The sequence below is a fragment of the Gadus morhua genome, chromosome 16 (genome assembly GCF_902167405.1).
Source record: "Gadus morhua chromosome 16, gadMor3.0, whole genome shotgun sequence".
In the NCBI taxonomy this organism is placed as follows: Eukaryota; Metazoa; Chordata; class Actinopteri; order Gadiformes; family Gadidae; genus Gadus; species Gadus morhua.
The window spans coordinates 7,178,384-7,198,383 of record NC_044063.1 but is presented as its reverse complement, the minus strand read 5'-3'; the positions used below and the strand labels follow the sequence as shown (position 1 = coordinate 7,198,383).

General features: G+C 47.6%; 1 protein-coding gene across 4 annotated transcripts in view; it reads right to left on the bottom strand.

Moving 5' to 3' along the window:
• aplp2 (amyloid beta (A4) precursor-like protein 2) overlaps positions 1–20,000 on the bottom strand; it is a 74,514-nt gene that overhangs the window by 38,447 nt on the left and 16,067 nt on the right. For all 4 annotated transcript variants that reach the window (XM_030380356.1, XM_030380353.1, XM_030380355.1 and 1 more), the window contains exons 2-3: positions 7,196–7,369; positions 5,812–5,941 (exon numbers count right to left, since the gene is read on the bottom strand). In XM_030380356.1, the coding sequence (XP_030236216.1) occupies positions 5,812–5,941; positions 7,196–7,369 (304 nt within the window). The remainder of the gene's footprint in view (positions 1–5,811; positions 5,942–7,195; positions 7,370–20,000) is intronic.

Here is a 20,000-nt window from a genome sequence, read left to right as displayed (position 1 = left end):
AAAACACACTAGCTCTGAAATAATCCTTCTGCTGCCCGACAAGGACGTCATGCTATAGAGCGCGAGAGAGAGTGAGAGAGAGAGAGCGGCGCCAAGGAAACAAAAGCCCCTGTAATCTACTGAGCCAGGGGCCACGATGGAGAGAGATGAGGGGCCCGGGGACACACAGAGGCCTCAGGACTGGTGGCCCTCACATGGGTAGCTGGGATATGACACCATGTATAACATCTCTCCCCCATCTCCTCTTCACTCAAAATCCTTTTATCTCCCTGTTTTTTGCCCTCCCTATTTTCCTTGGTTTCTCTCTCTCTCTCTCTCTCTCTCTCTCTCTCTCTCTCTCTCTCTCTCTCTCTCTCTGTCTGTCAGTCTCTCTCTCTCTCTCTCTCTCTCTCTCTCTCTCTCTCTCTCTCTCTCTCTCTCTCTCTCTCTCTCTCTCTCTCTCTCTCTCTCTCTCTCTCTCTCTCTCTCTCTCTCTCTCTGTCTGTCAGTCTCTCTCTCTCTCTCTCTCTCTCTCTCTCTCTCTCTGTCTCTCTCTCTCTCTCTCTCTCTCTCTCTCTCTCTTTCTCTCTCTCTCTCTACCATTTTATCGGTCTCTGCCTTTGCCTCTCTACCTCTTTGGCTCAGTCTCTGTCTCTTTCTCTCTCCAGCTCGGTCTCTCTTTCTCTACAGCTCTGTCTCTTTCTCCACCTCTGTCTCATTCTCTCTCTCCACCAGTTTCTATGGCTCTGTCTCTTGCACTAATCAAATGCTAACTCTGCTTGGCTGGTTTGAGTAATCCAACCAAATTTGCAGACAATACACAATACAATGAGAATATTAATAAGAAGCATGTACTAAATCTCTCTCTCTCTCTTTGTCCAGCGCACCAATCCGTTGACGGGGACCTTGTATTATTCATATGAATCTATTACACAGGTCTAGTCTGCCTTAATCTACCATGCGCCCTCTTTTGGTCCTTTTAAATCTTTCATTTCGTTTTAACATAATCCCTGTGCAGTGGCTACATACGTGTATTTATAAGCATGCTACGATCACTGCACCATATAGGGTGTCGCCTACAGACAATTCAGCGTGACTATATGAGAATATGTGTCTGTGATCATGTAGGATCGGAAGGGTCATGACAGCACTTGACTTGCGATGGCTCCCACCCGTCTGCCCTAGGCTTGAGGCGAGGGAAAGAGATTATGGGGGTGGAGACGGAGGGGGTGGAGGTGGTGAAGGAGAGAGATGAAGGCAACGATGGAGAGGTGGAAGAAGGCGGAGGTGTTGATAAAGGTGGAGGGGGTGATTTGATGGGCTGTGAGCCATCGCCGGGGCGTGTGGTGGAGAGTGATGTGCTGCATATAATCACAGTCGTCCGCCCAGACGTCAAACATGGTCCACTTCGCACATTAACCGCAAAACTCCTTCGTTCGACCGATGGCGAATCTCCCTTGTCCCCTACTTCCGGCCTGTCGCTCTGATCGCTGGGAGACTCGACAGGCTGCGAGAATATGACCCGGGAGCACCTTGCTCCATTAGTCTCCCAGGGGTAATGTAGTATAATTTAATTAAAGAAAGGAGGACAGTGAACTGTAGCTAAATTTAAACGTCTTCTCCTGGCTGACCGATGCAAGATTAATTAAAGGCTGCGGAGGCGAACAGCCTGGGGTGGGTGGGGGGGTTGAGGAGGTTAGGCAAGGTGTAAAAAACACTTTCCAACTCAAAGACAGAGTTTGAAACAAGAGGGACCGTCTCACTTGGTTTTTGGATTATGTGTTGGTTGTGTGCGACTAAGTTCATAGTTCACAGCCCTTCCCTTCTTTCATTGGTGGAATGTCACCTTTTCATGTGTGATATTATTGCTTGAGTATCACCTTTCCGTGTATGTAATCGGTCAAATATCACCTTCCATTGTTTGTACTATCGGCCTTGCTACCCTGTAATTGTTTAGCTATCGGCGGTGCCTTGTAGTTCGGTCGAATATCACATTGTTTGGTAGTCTTGTACTGCTTTAGAATTTCAGAGGTACGCTTCAAAACGACAATATCCGACCTCCAGGATGAATAAGTCATGTTGTTGACCGCGATGGACTACCCTGGGCCCAGACACCCCCTTTATCTCTGGTTCGCTGAAGGACGGAGGAAACACGGGTCTACCGCTCCAGTTTATTTTTCAACATTTACTGTCCCACGGAATCTCCTAAATGCATTCACTATCTCTCACCCCCCCCTCTCTCTCTCTCTCTCTCTCTCTCTCTCTCTCTCTCTCTCCCTCTCTCTTCTTCTCCCTCTCTCCTACCTCTCTCTCTTTGTCTCCCTCACTCCAACCTCTCTCCCTCTCTCTCCCTCTCTCCCTCTCTCTACTTCTCCCTCGCTTCTTCTCCCTGTCTCCTCTCTCTCTCTCTCTCTCTCTCTCTCTCTCTCTCTCTCTCTCTCTATTTTTTTTTTCTCCCTCTCTCTTTGTCTCCCTCACTCCTACCTCTCTCTTCTTCTAACTCTCTCCTAGCTCTCTCGCTCCCTCTCTCTTCATCTCCCCCTCAACTAGCTCTCTCTCCCTCTCTCTTCTTCTCCCTGTCTCCTACCCCCCTCTCCCTGTCTCTCTCTTACCTCTGCCTCTCTCCCCTCCCATCCGTCGGTTGCCAAAAAGGCTTTTGAATAGATGCCCATTTCACAGTCCAATGGTAGAGCTAATGGTTTTTCCCCTGGCAGCGCAACATGACTCAATCAGAAAGAGGCTGAATGGAGCTGGGATGTGATGGGGGGTGGGGGAGGGGGGGGGGGGGGGACCATGCTTTTCTGAACACACACATCAACATATTTGTGTAGGACAGGTTTATTTTCTGATTGAAACCACAGCAGGGCAGAAGGGCTCAAAACAGAGAGCCGATGTACACATCCTCTTGGTCTTGAACACATGCTGTGTATATGTGTGATCCTGTGAGTCTATAAATCTGATTGGTTGAGCCAGGAGTGGGCTCTTGGTAGGGATAGAACACAAAAACAAAACGAAGAACGAAACTAATTAAAGGAAATACAATTAAATAAAGCCGATTTAAGAGCAACAAGTAAAAGCCCTCATTAATGGGTCCCTTAGGAAAGATGGCAATGTTGCGTGCCCGTTTGAGTGCACACTGGTATTTTGTGCACTTAGAGCGTGCAGGTTGTCGGCATTGCAGACATAGCAGTGTGAAATGCCTTACCGAGTGCATCAAGCTTCCATCTTGTGATGCATTCCCTCATGAAAAAAGGAGATTAGGGCGGGACCCAGTGTAGGAGGAATGCAATTGGTTGACGGGTTGGAGTACCTCCTTCGTCCTGTCAATCAGCTCCAACACCAGTGTTACCATTGGTTAGAATGTGAGATCTGATTTAGGGGTGATGTCATCGTATTTTAAAGTGAAAGATGTTGAAAGGGAAGGGTGGGATGAATACTCTTCCCCAGATAGATGAGCAAATAGAGTGGGAGTTGAGAGGAGGGGGGAGAGAGAAGAGAGGAGAAGACCCAAGAGGAGGGGATGGAACTGAAACAAAGAGATGAGAGAAGAGAGGAGAGGACAGAAGAGAGGACAGAGGTGAGACTAAAGAGAAGAGCAGTGGACGATAGGAGATGAGCTAAAAGGAGGAGCACAGAGCGGAGAGAGAGAGCGAGAAAAACAGAGTGGAGGGAGAAGGAGAGGAGCAGAGAGAAGGAGAGGAGGAGAGGAGCCGAGAGAAGGAGAGGAGGAGAGGAGCCGAGAGAAGGAGAGGAGGAGAGGAGCAGAGAGAAGGGGAGGAGGAGAGGAGCAGAGAGAAGGAGAGGACAGGATCCCAGAGAAGGAGAGGAGGAGAGGAGCGGAGAGAAGGAGAGGAGGAGAGGAGCAGAGAAGGAGAGGAGGTGAGGAGCAGAGAGAAGGAGAGGAGGAGAGGAGCAGAGAGAAGGAGAGGACAGGATCCCAGAGAAGGAGAGGAGGAGAGGAGCAGAGAGAAGGAGAGGAGGAGAGGAGCAGAGAGTAGGAGAGGAGGACAGGAGCAGAGGGGATCGGAGCGGAGGAGAACAGAGCAGAGAGGAGTCGAAGATCACAGAGAGGAGAGAGGACAGGGGAGAACAGAGAGACGTTGAAAGTTAGCAGGCTCCGTCTGACATTTAATAAAGGAGAGAGTGGTCCGGTTGCTGATTACAGAGGGGCCGGGGGGGGGTGGCTGGGGGGGGGGGGGGGGGGGGCTTCTGGAGCGGCAGAGGCGGGCGGAGACGTACCGAGTAATAAAACAGGCAGCACACCCTCCCCTCCGAGACCAGTTCTGACCCTGTCTACTGCTGTGTGTGTGTGTGTGTGTGTGTGTGTGTGTGTGTGTATGTGTGTGTGTGTGTGTGTGTGTGTGTGTGTGTGTGTGTGTGTGTGTGTGTGTGTAGGTGTGTGTGTGTGTGTGTAGGTGTGTGTGTGTGTGTGTGTGTGTGTGTGTGTGTGTGTGTGTGTGTGTGTGTGTGTGTGTAGGTGTGTGTGTGTGTGTGTGTGTGTGTTTGTGTGTGTTTTTACCTCAGCATGTGGGAGTACCCCATGATGGGTGTTTAAGTACGTGTCTCAAGATTACTTTTTGTGTGTTTGTTTGTGTGTGTGTGAGTGTGTGTGCAACACACACCTTATGACGTGTGTGTGTGTCCGCACCTTAAGACGTGGGTGTAGTGTCCCTGGACTTGTGAATGTGCGTGTATATGTGTGTATGCCCCAGGACGAGCGGGTTTCCTTGGAGGATTGATGACTGATTGTGCGCCCGAAGATATTTGTACGCGTGTTTACGACATCTGTCTGAAGTGAGGAAATAAGATTGTACTTTATGGCTCCACAAGGGACCCACCCAACAATAATAACCCTGCCCCCCCCCCCCCCCCCCCCCCCCCTCCCTCAACCTCCACCCTCCACCCTCCACCTCCACCCTCATGAATCTGCGGCGATGTGATTGAGCTGCACCCCCCCTGGTCAAGATTAGTCCACTAAACAGAAGTCTGCATTACCTGCCCACGGCCAAACCAGACCATAATAATCCTTTCTCTCCCAGCCCGCCGTGAAATTCTCATTAAGCCGAGGGATCAGAGTGCCCTGGGGGAGGGCAGCGTGCGGTGCCAAGAATACAGCAACACGATACTTAGCGCCATCCAGGCTCACCCGTTCACTGTATAAGGCTGCACCGCAACTGCGGCGTTATCGTGATCTATTGCACTTTTCATGCCATGGGTTGAGCGTTCAAACACTCAACAATGAAATCTGGATAAGATATGGAGATAAAATTCAACAATGGATACGGTATAATATTACCGCGGTACGGCAGTATTTCTTTTACTGGGTGGTGTTATAATACTCACGTGATATGCATCCTGGGGAACTTTGGACTGAACTTGAGGTAAAGAAGCTTAACTTTGTGTCAGGTGGTGCTGCTACTTTTTTCCTTTCCCTTCATGAATAATGGAATTAATTGATAATGTTGTGATGGTGATACATTTTTTAGCTTCACATGGTTAGCAAATGGCGGCAATAACGACACGCAAGCTAGGTAGGTCTTACCTAGGCGTTAACCCATACTCTATGTTCTGACTCAAACTGTAACGATTGTAGTATTGGTCATCAATATAGGAATCAAAGAAGCATTGATCAGAGTACATTACATCTTTAGCTAGCATTGGCAATCCTAGCCCACAAGCTAGCTTGGACTTATCTAGGCCTGCACCCCGAAAATATGTATCCATCTCAATAAAGAGTTATTTATTGATATTGTCGTGAACCTATGGGTAATCAATGTTATTGAGTACTATCTTGAGTGCTTTCATATAGTTAGACAACGGTGGCCATCTTACCGAGGCATTTGTAGGGTGCCACAAAGTGGGTGTATCCCTTGCACACCTTCCTCTCCTTCTTGCACCAGTTCTCGATCCTGATTGTCTCGATGGCCTCTACCACGTTTGTGATTTGCAGCTCTGGGTACATCTAGAGGGAAAGATAAAGAGAGAGGAGTGGGTGAGAGAGGCACTGAGAGAGATATATGGGGGAGAGAGAGAGAGGTAGAGGTGCATGGAGAGAGGGAGGTATAGGGGTGAGAGAGAAAGAGAGACAGAGAGAGCATGAAAGAGGGACTTAGAGAACGGTAGAGAGGGATGGGAGAGATAGAGGCAGATATACACGAGAAGGGGGAGAGATAAAGGGTGGAGAAGAGGAAGAGAGGGAGGATGTTCGAGAGATAAGGAAGGGCGAGATGATAGAAAGGATCAGTGAAACGATATATAGCAAAGAGTTAGAGAGAGTGTGCAAGAGAGAGAGAGAGATAGAAAGAGATGAGTACGAGAAAGAGAGCGAGAGGGATGGAAGCACAGGTGGAGAGACAAATGAAAGAAACAGAGGGAGGGAAGAAGAGAGGAAGAGGAAGAGAGAGAGATAATAGAGGGCTGAGTGGGCCTGTTTGATCAGGGCTTGGAGGTTTCCAGATGGCATCTGTTATACTGTGAAAGAGCACCTCATCTAACCCACGCTGCTCAAATACCATCCAAATGTCATCATGAAGAATCCTTTGAACCTTACCTAACTGTATATCTAACCATAGTGAGTTCCTTCTGCTCAAAAAACATGTTGTTTTTTCTGAGCCCCACTTCTTTACTATTTTTGTTATTTAGCCTTCTATAATTCAACTCTAAAACTGGATTATTCAAAGGGACATTTAGTGACTGATTTCTTTCAGATTAACTGGGGATCAAACCCAGTACCTTTAGCTGGGATTCAAACACTTGGCCCCTCATGCGTCTCACCCTCAGATAAACAAGCCATTAAACTGGACTCTTGGTGGTCCGATAGACCTTACTCCCCTGGCGGCCATATTGGTTCGCCATATCAGTTGGTGGGGGGACCTTCTAGAATCTTTGGGGAAACCAAACTGAAGCACAATGCATTCTAAACACAGCCTGGATGTGAAAGGGGAAAGCAGAACTCAAAACAATACAGAGTTGTCATGGTTTCCGAAGATTCCAGAAGGTTTCCCTACCAACATAAACAATATGGCCACCAGGTGAACAATTAACAGTGAACCACCCGGGCGACCAACAGCTGCTACTCCGTGTGTGTGTTAGTGTGTGCGTGCTTGTTTGGGTGTGTGTGTGTGCGTGTGTGTGCGTGTGTAGGTGTGTGTGTGTGTAGGTGTGTGTGTGTGTGTGTGTGTGTGTGTGTGTGTGTTTGTGCGTCACATGGACTGACCTCCTGGCAGTACTGCAGCACCTCCTCGTTGGTGCCCACGCAGCTCTGGGTCCCGGAGGGGTCGGGCTCCCAGCGGCCCGTCTGGATGTTGACGTGCATGTTGAGCTTCCCGCAGAACATGGCGATCTGGGGCTCGGCCACGGCGAAGCCCGTCCCCGCGTTGGCCGCCAGTGCCTGGAGGGAAAAGGAGGGGGGGGGGCAGAGAGACGTTATGAAAATGCTTGGGCGATGTCAACGTTTATTATTCCATGCCAATAAAGCTATTTTGAGTTGAATAAAGAGAGAGAGGGAGAGAGAGAGAGAGAGAGAGAGAGAGAGAGAGAGAGAGAGAGAGAGAGAGAGAGAGAGAGAGAGAGAGAGAGAGAGAGAGAGAGAGAGAGAGAGAGAGAGAGAGAGAGAGAGGGAACAAGAGACATAGAGAAAATGAGAAAGAAGAGTCAACTTTTAGACAGACATTTATTTACGGATGTTTTCTATTTCGTTTGTTGATCATTTCATCACATTATATTAATTATGACATTATATACATCATATATAATATATAATTTCACCATCGTCTCCCACAAGAAATAATCCCACGCACTTCTGATGTAGGGAAGAGGGAGGGAGATAAAGAGAGAGAGGGACAGAGATATGCAGAGCGAGAAAGTGTGTTATACACACTTAATCAGTACTGTGATTCGAGATGTCTTGGGAGTTTGGGGTCAAAGTTTCAACCTCAAAGGAATCCACCCCCTTCTATCATCGTCATTTATATAATCATCACGTTACGTTAATTTAGATAAGATAAACAGATTTTCGATGAACATGTTAAAATGATCCATCTCACTCAACTTCCTGTCCACCCGACAGATAATAAACCCTCCACTTCCTGTTGTGTTTATAGCAGGAAGCAGGTACGCCCTATCCTGGATAACATTCACAGGACACCCGTTTCCATGGTTATGGCGGAAACAACCGAATGCCAGCAAAGTTCATATTCAGCGGTTTCTAGAGGACTTCTCATGGAGGCTTGTTGACCTGTAAAGGTCCACCCTCTCTCTCGGGAGTGTGTGGCGTCACAGAGAGGAGCTCCGACAGTCCAACTCTATGTACCGGCTCACCGTCCTTGACACAGTTTATCAGAGGCTGTGTGTGCCCTGCCACGTTTAAACAAATGAAGAAGAAACAAAACATGGGTTGGGCCGTTTGCAGGCGTGACGGTCCTGCTGAAACCAGGTAAAGGGGGGGGAAATATATACGAGCCAATGTGGTTCAGACCTCAGGCTGATAGGGACCGGTGAAATCAGAGACGCATCCATGCAGATACTGATATCATACACCGCTCTGAGGCAGAATACAGACTATTGTGTCAGAAAATATCCGCCCTGTACAAAAATAAAATACCATTACTCATAATTAACAACACAGCTATGAGGTGATAAGAAGCAATCAACCTTTTATTGAAAGCAAGATAGCCAAGCCCAAAAGATAATGTATTAGCTCAATGATCTGTTTTTGACATGTGTGACACAGATACGATTTCAGTTATATCAGTGGTAAAAGTCCCATGGGAGTCATGAGGTTAAATGACTCCCCAGTAAAATCCCACTTCCACCTCACCTAAAAATACCTACTCCTCCTCACCATAAAGACCACCTCCTCCTCCTCTTCCTTCCCCCCTCAAAGATCACCTCCACCCCTCCTCTTTCTCCCCACCTTAAGGACCACCATTTCCTCCTTCACCCAAGTTGACACAGCATAGCATGGGTATCTACTCCCGTTAGCATTTTGTGGATGCTGCTAAATAGCTCAGAATATCTTATCACAGTGTACCTTCCCAACAACAGAATGGTTGCAGGGGGGTGGGGCAGAGGGCAGTGAGTTCACAGGAGGGCTAATAGCATTGCCTTAAACCTGAAGTCACATGGTGCACCTTGCTACAGGAGAAAAGCTGCTTTGGCCAGCGGCTGGATCATTTGGCCTTATTCTCCTAGTGTCCATCTTGGCTCTAAATGCTAGCTGGGGGGGTTCTGCATTCTGCATTCTGAATGCAGAATCCCACATTCAGTTCCCCCCACGCAGCTAGTGTTTATAGCCAAGATGGAACCAAGATTTCCGCTATAGATGAATAAGGCCAGGAGGGGGCAGTAGAGGGTACACAGTCAGGGGGCATAAAAGATCACAGTCCTCAACAAAGAGGCTCTGTCTGAAATAGACAGGCCAGACACTCAGTGAAACACACAATAACAAATTAACAGGGAAAGAGGGAGGAAGAGAGAGAGAGAGAGAAGGAGTACAGATAGCGAGATATAGACAAGGAAAGAGCTAGGGAGAGAGGGAGACAGAAGGAGGGGAGGAGAGTGCGCGATAGCTCCAAAAGGACATAGAGAGCGATAGCTGGATGGCAAACATAGATATAGGAACCATGTGACACGTTTCAACAGAATACCTGGGCCATTACTGAGCAACAGAACAGAGTCGTTATTATTGGATGTTGTTGAGAACGCATTCCGACCTTGGCTGACAAGGACACGGTTAGTCCTGGGTGGGAAAATAAACGGACAACCATCCGACCCCGAAGCAGGTAACTAGAGAGTGACTAGAGGTGACTTTGTGCTGGTTGCCGTGGCTACGCGCAGCGTAGGTAATATAACTGTAGGGCGGTGTTATGAAATAGTGTCACGGCGGCGCGAGACGGCAGTTAGGCGGCTACACGTGCAGAAGGGTGGCTGTACTTTCCCGCCGCTGGGGGGAAAAAAAAGAGAGAGCGGGTGGGAGAGGGCGGCCCTTTAATACCAAACCACACTGAGTTCCAAACTGTCACACCGGAGAAAGCCCGGAGAGGCAGACACACACACACACACTCGAATACACACACGCACACACACACACACACACACACACACACACACACACACCATAATGTGCCCTTTATTTGTTCTAGCCCTGGTTTATTGGCCTTCTTTGTGCTCCATAGAAACCTTCCTATAAACCATGTTTAGACTCAGCAGTATGTCTGGAGACAGAATAACAGGCTAGAGGCACCCGCACACACACACACACACACACACACACCATACACACACACACACACACACACACACACACACACACACACACACACACACACACACACACACACACACACACACACACACACACACACACACACACACAGAAGTTTCTATAAACCATGTTAAAACCCAGTATGTCTTAGGGGAGACGCACAATAACAAGCAAGTACACCGTAGTTATTTGGAAAGTACACACAAACGCACACAAAGACACACACCTCCATGGCGGTCAAACAGAAATAGCTCATGGCCAGTCTTCCTGGCGGCCAGTCTAAACGTGGTGGACTTAAAGACACACACACACACACACACACACACACACACACACACACACACACACACACACACACACACACACACACACACACACACACACACACACACACACACACACACACACGCACACACACACACACAGGCCAGCTAAAGGCAGGTCGGCTGCATTAGGGCGGTAACACCCTGTCTGATTGTGTGAGTATGTGTGTGTTTTTGTGTGCGTGTGTGTGTGAGAGAAACAAACGTGGATATCTCAAGACCCAAGGGCTTTTAAAGTGTTCCTCGAAAACAAACGCAATATAGAAAACTGCTTCAGAAACAACCACAATGATATATAACTAATTATCAGACTAAAGCATGTATAAATAATAATAACAATACTTGAAATGAGCTTGTTACTACCTGGGGGCTTGATGCAATTGCTATTTACCAGGTGCGATTAAAAGCTGAAAAACTGCCATGACTATGCTCATATTATGTTCCGATTGGCCCACGTATAAGAAGATCTGGAAAAAGGACTTTCTGATAAATGACTGAATATAATGGAATAATAAACCGATTATGATAAAGTTGATAAACAGCTTATGAACAGATGATAAACGATTGATAAACAGCCCACATCTTGACTGAAGGACATTCTGTACTTTGTGCTTTGATCTGCTGCTGACGAGGGTCTAGACTGCTTCACACTTGGTTTCCAGAAGGCACAGGTGAGACCCGCGTGTTTGAACAGTAGATCGGTCACAACCTGTGATTTTCCCAGAATGCTTTGGTGTCCGCGTGACCCGGTAAAGGGGATGCCAGGCGTAGTTAAGCTGTCTAATCTGCTCTCTCACACTCTGGTGGCTTAATGCCTGAAGGGGATGGGATTCACCGGAGACACACACAAACGCACACGCACACACACACACACACACACACACACACACACACACACACACACACACACACACACACACACTCACCTAAACACACACACACACACACACACACACACACACACACACACACACACACACACACACACACACACACACACACACACACACACACACACACACACACACACACACACAAACATACCCACATGATACACACACGGAAAAAGAGCAATAAATTGAAACAGAGGGACAGATGCACATTGCGCACACAAAACACTTCCATCTGTTGAACTGGTGTGTGTGTGTGTGTATGTGTGTGCCTGGGTGTGTGTATGTGAGTGACTGTGTGTGTCAGCTGTTGTTGCGACAGGAAGTAAATCCCAGTCTCTTGAGCTACGACTCCTCTCAGCGCACTTGTAGCTAACTATAGGCACATGCGCATGCACACACAAACACACACGCACACACACACACACACACACACACAAACACACACACACACACACACACACACACACACAAAGCCCCACACACATACACACACACACACACACACACACACACACACACACACACACACACACACACACACACACACACACACACACAAAGCCCCACACACACACACACACACACACACACACACACACACACACACACACACACACACACACACACACACACACACACACACACACACACACACACACACACACACACACACACACACGCACACACAAAGCCCCACACACACACACACATCCCAAAAGGGGCCGTTAAAAAACAAACAGGATAATAAAAGGAATAAATGTGTCGTTTTGATAAATGCAACAAAAGGGAATCCCCCCCCCACCCTAAACCCTCCTTTACTTTACTGGAATGTAAATGAGAATGACCACCGACTGAAACGGCCCTTTGTCTTCTCCCTGGTGTGTTCCACCAAACATTCTGGAACCGGTCGCTCCAACAAAAACCCCCTCTGGCATGGATGCAGACCGTCTGACCGGCTCTGACCGGAATACGACACGGGTCAACAGAACCTCAGTGTCCAGGCTCTGCGTTGGCACGGGGAACCCACTTCCTCCTACTCGTACGTTTTTATTGGTTTTATTAGTGTTCTTTATCTCAATATTTTTTACTGCACTTGGTGTTCCCTCATTTCCACTTCCTGTGGGAGATGTTGCGGTTTGTGTTGAGCAACAATGACGCCATGAAAGACCACAGCGTGAGGGTTTCCGACAACTCTCCAATCGATAGGAAACAATGACAGGAGAAACAGGAAGTGGGCAACAGGAAGTTGATGAGGTCAAACATGGCGCACTGTGCCAGCTAGCACCAATATTACGATACCAGGGATTATAAAATCTCAACAAATTATAACCTCAATTCCCCACACCAGTTTATATAACCCAACTGATTTGGATTAAAAGGTTTGAGTGACTCATCCAAAGACAACCTATTTAGTGAGTGAAAGTATTATTGTGAATAGTGGCAATTTTTCCTGTGAAGTCATTCACGTTTTCTTGCTTCTTTCTCGGCCCGTGGCTGTAATCGACCAGGGCTGTACTGTCTCCAGGATCCCAAAAGATCTCAATACTTCTATTAAAACATCCATGTTCTGTGTCCTAGTTATGCTGGGCATTTCAGGGGGTCAAACACGACTCACTCAGCCCAATGTGTTAAACATACATGCAAGAAATATGAACTGTAGCGACGGTGAGGTCTTTAATACGTGATTCTGTTTAAACATTAACCTCAAACCTTCCAGCTAACCTGGGGACATATTTCCATGAATGGTTCAAACTTTTCCAGGTGGAACCTTCCGGAACATTCCGTAACCCCCCCAGGTGTGATGAAGTAGCATCGGCGTGATTGGAAAACATTGTTCATTAACCATGACAGGACACTGGACAGCAGAGGCGGAGGAGGAGAAGGTTAGAGGTCAGCGGTTCAGAGAAGGGAGTGTTTCAGCGTCGCATTCCCACCAGAGAAGAACCACTTCTCTGGCGGTGGATTGAAAAACAACACCGGCCTTGCGGAACATGTCAACCGGGTCCGTGCACAACAGTTTGAATCTCATTGTGTGTTTTCGTCATCCTTCCGTTCAATCGAAGCTTGATTGAACATGCCTGCTGTGTGAGCAACCGGTGGGGGGGTTCAGTTCAGATACGGGAAATGTCGGCTCATCTGATTCTTCCCTTTGGCTGCATTGCATGACACATTGTCAAGTTGCAATACAGCCCACACCCTATCCAGTGACTACACCACCCTGCCCCTTAAGCCCAGTAAGGAGTAAGTATCAAGCAGTACACCCCTCCAAAATATTGAGTCACTCATTTTTAATGTGTCCCCAAGATTGTGAATCATGTTAGGAATATTGTTTGCTTTCCCTATAATGTTTAGCCACAAACCATTTATGGGGATTTAAATAAATATGAATAAAAACGGTACTGTACATTCCAACTTTTAAATTGGATGGCCTCTCTTAGGGACGGACTTGATTTGAGGACAGAAAGCCAGTCTAAGGCTTATTAAATACGGAGGGACCAATTCTTGAGCAGAATGCTTTCATTGTGATTACGCATGTTGTAAGGATTTTAGGACTCTGCATCAAACAGAGACAGAGTCAGAGACAGAGACAGAAAGAGGCAGTAAATAGAGAGAGGGGGGTTAATACTGAATCTAAAGAAACAGAATTTGACAAAAAAAAACGACAGGTTTAGAGAGAGACGGAGAGAGACACGCTCAGAGAAAGAGAGAGGTGGGAAAGAGAGACACATTCAGAGACAGCAGGGGTGAATGAGGGAAGAGACACTGTGCAACATAAGCATCAAACGAGCCAACAGGCCCATCAGCACCCATGTTCGACTTTGATGCATAGGGCTAAGCGAGAGGAGCTCTGATCACTAAATCAATCTGTTTACCACAGCTCCAGACATATGCCGCTTTTCCACCGCACATGTAGCTCGACTCGACTCGACTCGACTCGACACGACTCGACACGGTAGCAGCACGGGTCGTTTTCCACCGCAAATAGTACCTCCTGGACGTGGGCGGGGTCGGCTGCGCGAAAGGGCTGTGACGTATTTTTGTACGCGACGCAAACAACACCTACGCAACCCACACATGGACAGAACCCACATAACAACAATGGAGGACATCGATAACATTACTATTATTAGCTGGCATGTTGAAGAAGTTGAAGAAGTGGAATATGTTGGCTGCGGCGCTGCTATGGCTGTTACCAGCATGGTTGCCATGTCGCTCTTGTGACTTCGTCACACTCTCTGGCCAATCAGTGGCCGGCCGTCTGCCGACGTCACCTTTTAGCATCGGCTCAGCCGCTTGGAACCTAGAGCGAGGCGGTACTAGAAAAAGCAGCCACTTCAGGTACCAGATACCATGTTTTCGCGGTGGAAACGCAAAAAATGCGAGCTGAGTCGAGTCGAGTCGAGTCGTGTCGAGCTGGTACCATGCAGTGGAAAAGCGGCAATACAGGACCAATACTGGCCGCACATCTGGAGGGTTACAGCAGGCTGCTGGGCTGCCTAAAGAGCTGCTGGTTCGACCACCTTGTTCCTTAGTCTTTTTCATTTCCCCCACCAAGAGGCTATAATGGTGTTCAACGCCGTAGCATCCGCACAGGTGTTTCTGGGTATGAGCGCGTTAGCTTGACGTGTTTAGCGTGATTGCTGTGGCTTGGGAGCCGAGCTATGAATGTTGTGTATTTATTTGCCCTTTCAGACCAAGCAGTAGTAACTGATGGTTAAAGTGGAAGTTAACCTTATGTGTCTGTTCAAATTCGAAACACTGACAGTCAGAACAATTGTTTTGGGTTGACGGTTCTAGGAAGGAGGGGAATTTGTTTTATCCCCATAGTTACGACTCACAGCGACTTTGTGATACTTTTTAATGTATGGGAGTGAAGAGAGAGAGAATTAGAGAGAGAGAGGGAGGGTAGAGGGTAGGGGCTAAAGTGACCCATCTCCCCTTAACAGAACCAAGACGTGAGCGACGACTTCTTCAAATTGCCCGTTGCTATGGTAACCTTTCACTGGAGCATCCCAGCTATTCACTCCCAGAAACAGAGAAAATGAAAGAAATGAAGAAATACAGTGAGAGAACGAGAGAGGAGAGAGACAGACTGAAAGAGAGAGTGAGAGAGAGAAAGAAAGAGAGTGCAAGAGAGAGGAAGAAAAGGGGGAGAGAGAGAATGAGAGTGAGTGAGTAAGTGAGTGAGCGAGAAAGTGAGTGAGCGAGAAAGAGAGTCAGGGATCTGAAAAAAAACCTTGAACAAAATCGGTGGACATAGAAAGAGAAGCATGGTGGAGAGAGATAAGCACATGAAAGTATGAGAGAAAAAGGGAAAGAGAGATGAAAGGGGGGAGAGAGAGGGAGAGAGAGAGGAAAAAATAGAGAGAATGAGAGGAAGAGAAGAAAGAGCCGTGAGGGGAAAGAGAGAAAAAATAGCATTGAAGAGAGATGGGAAGGAGGTGGAGAGGGAGTGTGGAGAGGAAAAAGGGATGGCTGACCAAGAGAACTAACACACACAATCAACATCACACTCAAAAAACACACACACACACACACATACACACACACACACACACTTACATACTCTTTATACACACAAACACAACGCCAACCAATCAATTCGCCACGATTAAGCTAGGTCAAAGTTCAGCTAATCGCTAATACTCCATAATAATTACAGTGAATAGGGGCTTTACCAGCCCACATTCAAAGGATAATCGGCCAAATAAATGATTCTCATTAGTCGCTGTTCTTTATCCGCGGGAATATATCCACAGCGCTAATGACAGTCGGTGGCTAGTGGCAGCGTTACCTTCATAATGTGGAGGCTTGTGGTAAGCCAAATGCCGGAGATACGCTGAAGAGAGAGAGAGAGAGAGAGAGAGAGAGAGAGAGAGAGAGAGAGAGAGAGAGAGAGAGAGAGAGAGAGAGAGAGAGAGAGAGAGAGAGAGAGAGAGAGAGAGAGAGAGAGAGAGAGAGAGAGAGAGAGGGAGGGAGGGAGGGAGGGAGGGAGAGAGCGAGCAAGCTGAGAAACAGACGGGTAAGGAGAGACTCCAATAATACTTTTACTTAATGAAACAGGAAGAGACATTTCTTGTGAGACGAGATACAAGAGAGGGCTTGTGAAAGAGAAAGAGAAAGAGAGAAATATTGGGAAAAAAAAATCGGCTTTGAGTGTTTCTTTAGGGGCAAATGATTCGTTTTTGGGGTTGTTTATACACAGCTACGGTAAGGGCTAGTAAGGCTTGTGTGTTTCTGGCCCTCCAGCCAACTTGATTAAATGCCTAGGGAGAACAGAACCTATCCACTAGGTTCTGTTGTGTGGTACATGGATTATTATTTTGAGTCATGTTAAAACTAACTGGATGACACGTCAAATTGATTCAACTCATTCTGAATTAAACTTCTGCTTCACTGTCTGATAACTCTTCCCTTCCGGAGGAATATTCTCTAAATAGCGGTCTGCAGTGTTTCTAAATGTTTCTGGTAACTGCTTCACTACAGGGACCCAGAGTCCCCTACACATACTGACACTGGCTCCATAGACGGGATTCATGGCAGAGCGCCAGTCAGATACAACACAAGAGAGAGATTGAGGAGTGTGCACTTCTATGGGCAAGGTTGCTGTGCCAATATCTGACATCATTGGCCAGAGAGGACACATATCTCCCTCCGTGTTCCCTCGCTCTCTCTGACCTTCTGTAGGTATCGGGTGTTTTTGTATGCTTTGACAATACAAACACGTTTTGTGCAATGCAAACAGAGCAAATTAAATAGAGAATTGAATCGTGATAGAGAGAAGGGAAGAGAGAGAGAGAGAGAGAGAGAGAGAGAGAGAGAGAGAGAGAGAGAGAGAGAGAGAGAGAGAGAGAGGGAGAGGGAGAGGGAGAGGGAGAGAGAGAAAGAGAGAGTCAACTCTTGACAGATCCAGGCTCCGGAGATGGATACCTCCCACCAACCTGTCCGACCATCCCCATCCGATCCCCCCCCCCCCCCCCCCCAAACACACAACTCCACCAATCCCTCCTTTCCATCAAGACCCCCCTCCCCTCACTACAACCACCCCTGGGGCTGTTCCTGACACAGATTCTCTGCGCTGCACACAGACCTAACGTGCCACCCCTCCGTCTCCATTAGTTAGCCGCCCTTCTCTGTGCTGCTGGCATCAACAAGCACACACACACACACACACACACACACACACACACACACACACACACACACACACACACACACACACACACACACACACACACACACACACACACACACACACACACACACACACACACATCCAATCTTACAACGCCCGCAGGGGACCATCCCTGGTCATCTCAATATTACATCTAAGTCCTACCAGGGAGGACAAGAGAGCTCAGAACAGATTGGAGAGAGAGAGAGAGAGAGAGAGAGCGAGAGCGAGAGCGAGAGCGAGAGAGAGAGAGAGAGAGAGAGAGAGAGAGAGAGAGAGAGAGAGAGAGCGAGAGAGAGAGAGAGAGAGAGAGAGAGAGAGAGAGAGAGGGGGAGGGCAGAGGAATGGAAGGAACAAGACAGGGAAGGAGAGAGTTTTAAAGTGCCAAGGCTTCGCTACACTGAGCATCGCTACGGAGAATTTCGGCATGACGAGCAACAGTGCCAGGCTGCAGCAGAGCGCATGTTGGTGAGGGGGGGGGGGGGGGGGAGGAGGAGGCAGAGGAGGAGAGGGGGGGGGGAGGATGAGGAATCAGGGTACAAGAGAATTGTGACCCGTTCAGAGGGGAAGAAATATTCATGTCTCTCATCTCATATTTCCTCTGATTCCTAATGAGCCCCCTCTCCGCTCCTCTGTCATCCTGCTCTCTGCTCCTCTGTCATCCTGCTCTCTGCTCCTCTGTCATCCTGCTCTCTGCTCCTTTCAAAGCCCTCAAAAATAGTTCCCTGCTCCACTTCCACCGCAGGATTCCCCTACGGCTGCATGCAGTCTAAACACAACCATGGGGCTCGAACAGGGACCTGATCCATGGGGGATGGAAGGAATATCTGCCGTGAGGCACGTCATTACCAGCACTCGTCTCTCCCCAACTCAATGCACACTTGAACAGCGCGAATAAACCAAACGCTAGATCACTAGTTCAGAGAACCTGCCTTCGTCAGCGAATCATTGGATCACTAGGTCGAAGGAACCTGCCTTCCTGTAGCGAAAGAGAGATAGAACAGAGGAGCGCGGGCCACGCGGCAATAAAGGGCTAATTGCACTGTAGACTTTTTACCCTGAGCGAGTAGTTTAGTTGCTTAGCTACGCAGGTGTGCGATAGCATTAGCGACTATTAGAGGCGCAACAAAAACAATCTCTTGCAGCGGAGGAGATAATTGCTTTTCATTTCCCAATAATCACTCAAGCACTGTAAGGACCTTGGTTGGCGGGCCAGGTGTGCATGCTATAATGGATGCTAATATAGATGATGATAATATTGTGTAATCTATGAATTTATGAGTTTATAATGTGTGGTTTGCCATCTCTCCTTGGCCAAATGCTGACAGGTCCTAGCTGATCGCACCCCATCTCAACTCTTTTCTTTTATGACACTTTATATGTTGATTATGTATGTTGAAATGTCCCTAATTTAACTATTTTGCAGTACAACTACTTGCAAGTCTTTTTTTTTTAAAGTGTCTACTAAATGACTGAATTAAAACACTAAATGCTTTCCTCTCACTGTTTCTCATCCCTCCCTCTCTTTCTTTCTTTCTCGATAATACAGTCTCTCTCTCTCTCTCTCTCTCTCTCTCCCTCTCCCTCTCCCTCTCCCTCTCTCTCTCTCTCTCTCTCTCTCTCTCTCTCTCTCTCTCTTATTATCCGACGTGCTCCAGAGCAGATTACATCGTCGGCATCACTGGTGCCAGATGTTTACCATGGGAATGGATCAACAATCCCCCCCCTTCCCCCCATGGGACCTCCCCTCTTAGCGAGAATCTGCTGGGTCCTGAGCTGGAACCATCTCAGAGACGGGGGAACATTCTACCCAATCATCTGCAGTGGGGTTAGAAGAACATGTTGATATCTCCTCATGGTTTACTCCCAGCTTAAAAGCTACTCAATTGGAAGCCCGGTGCCCACAGTTTATAACTTGTAGGCCAACCTTTTGTGGGCCGTGACCCACATTTTTGTAAAAATAAATAAAAAATAAAACATTACGTTTTGAGCATCTGCTTCCACACAGATTGTTTTGATCCAATAAACATCTGCACTTAATATGAAATGTCCAGCTGAAAATAATCGCATCTATTACTCCATTACTCACTAGGCGATTATTAGTTTCTCTGGCTATGAATCATAAGGCAGTCAGTTTGTATATGTACAGGACGTCTAGCAGACCTTTTAAGAAAAAGGGTTTGCTTAAATGGATCAAATATCTCAAGCTTATTTCAGCAATACCCTGCGCCTCCATAACAGGGGACCCAAAGTTACCATAACCCCGACTTCTTATTAATAAACCCTTAGTGTCAAGCGCTTCCTGTGTCTCTAGCTCCGGTGAACAACGTGTTTCCCCTGGTGGGACGAGGGATTGCTGAACTGGA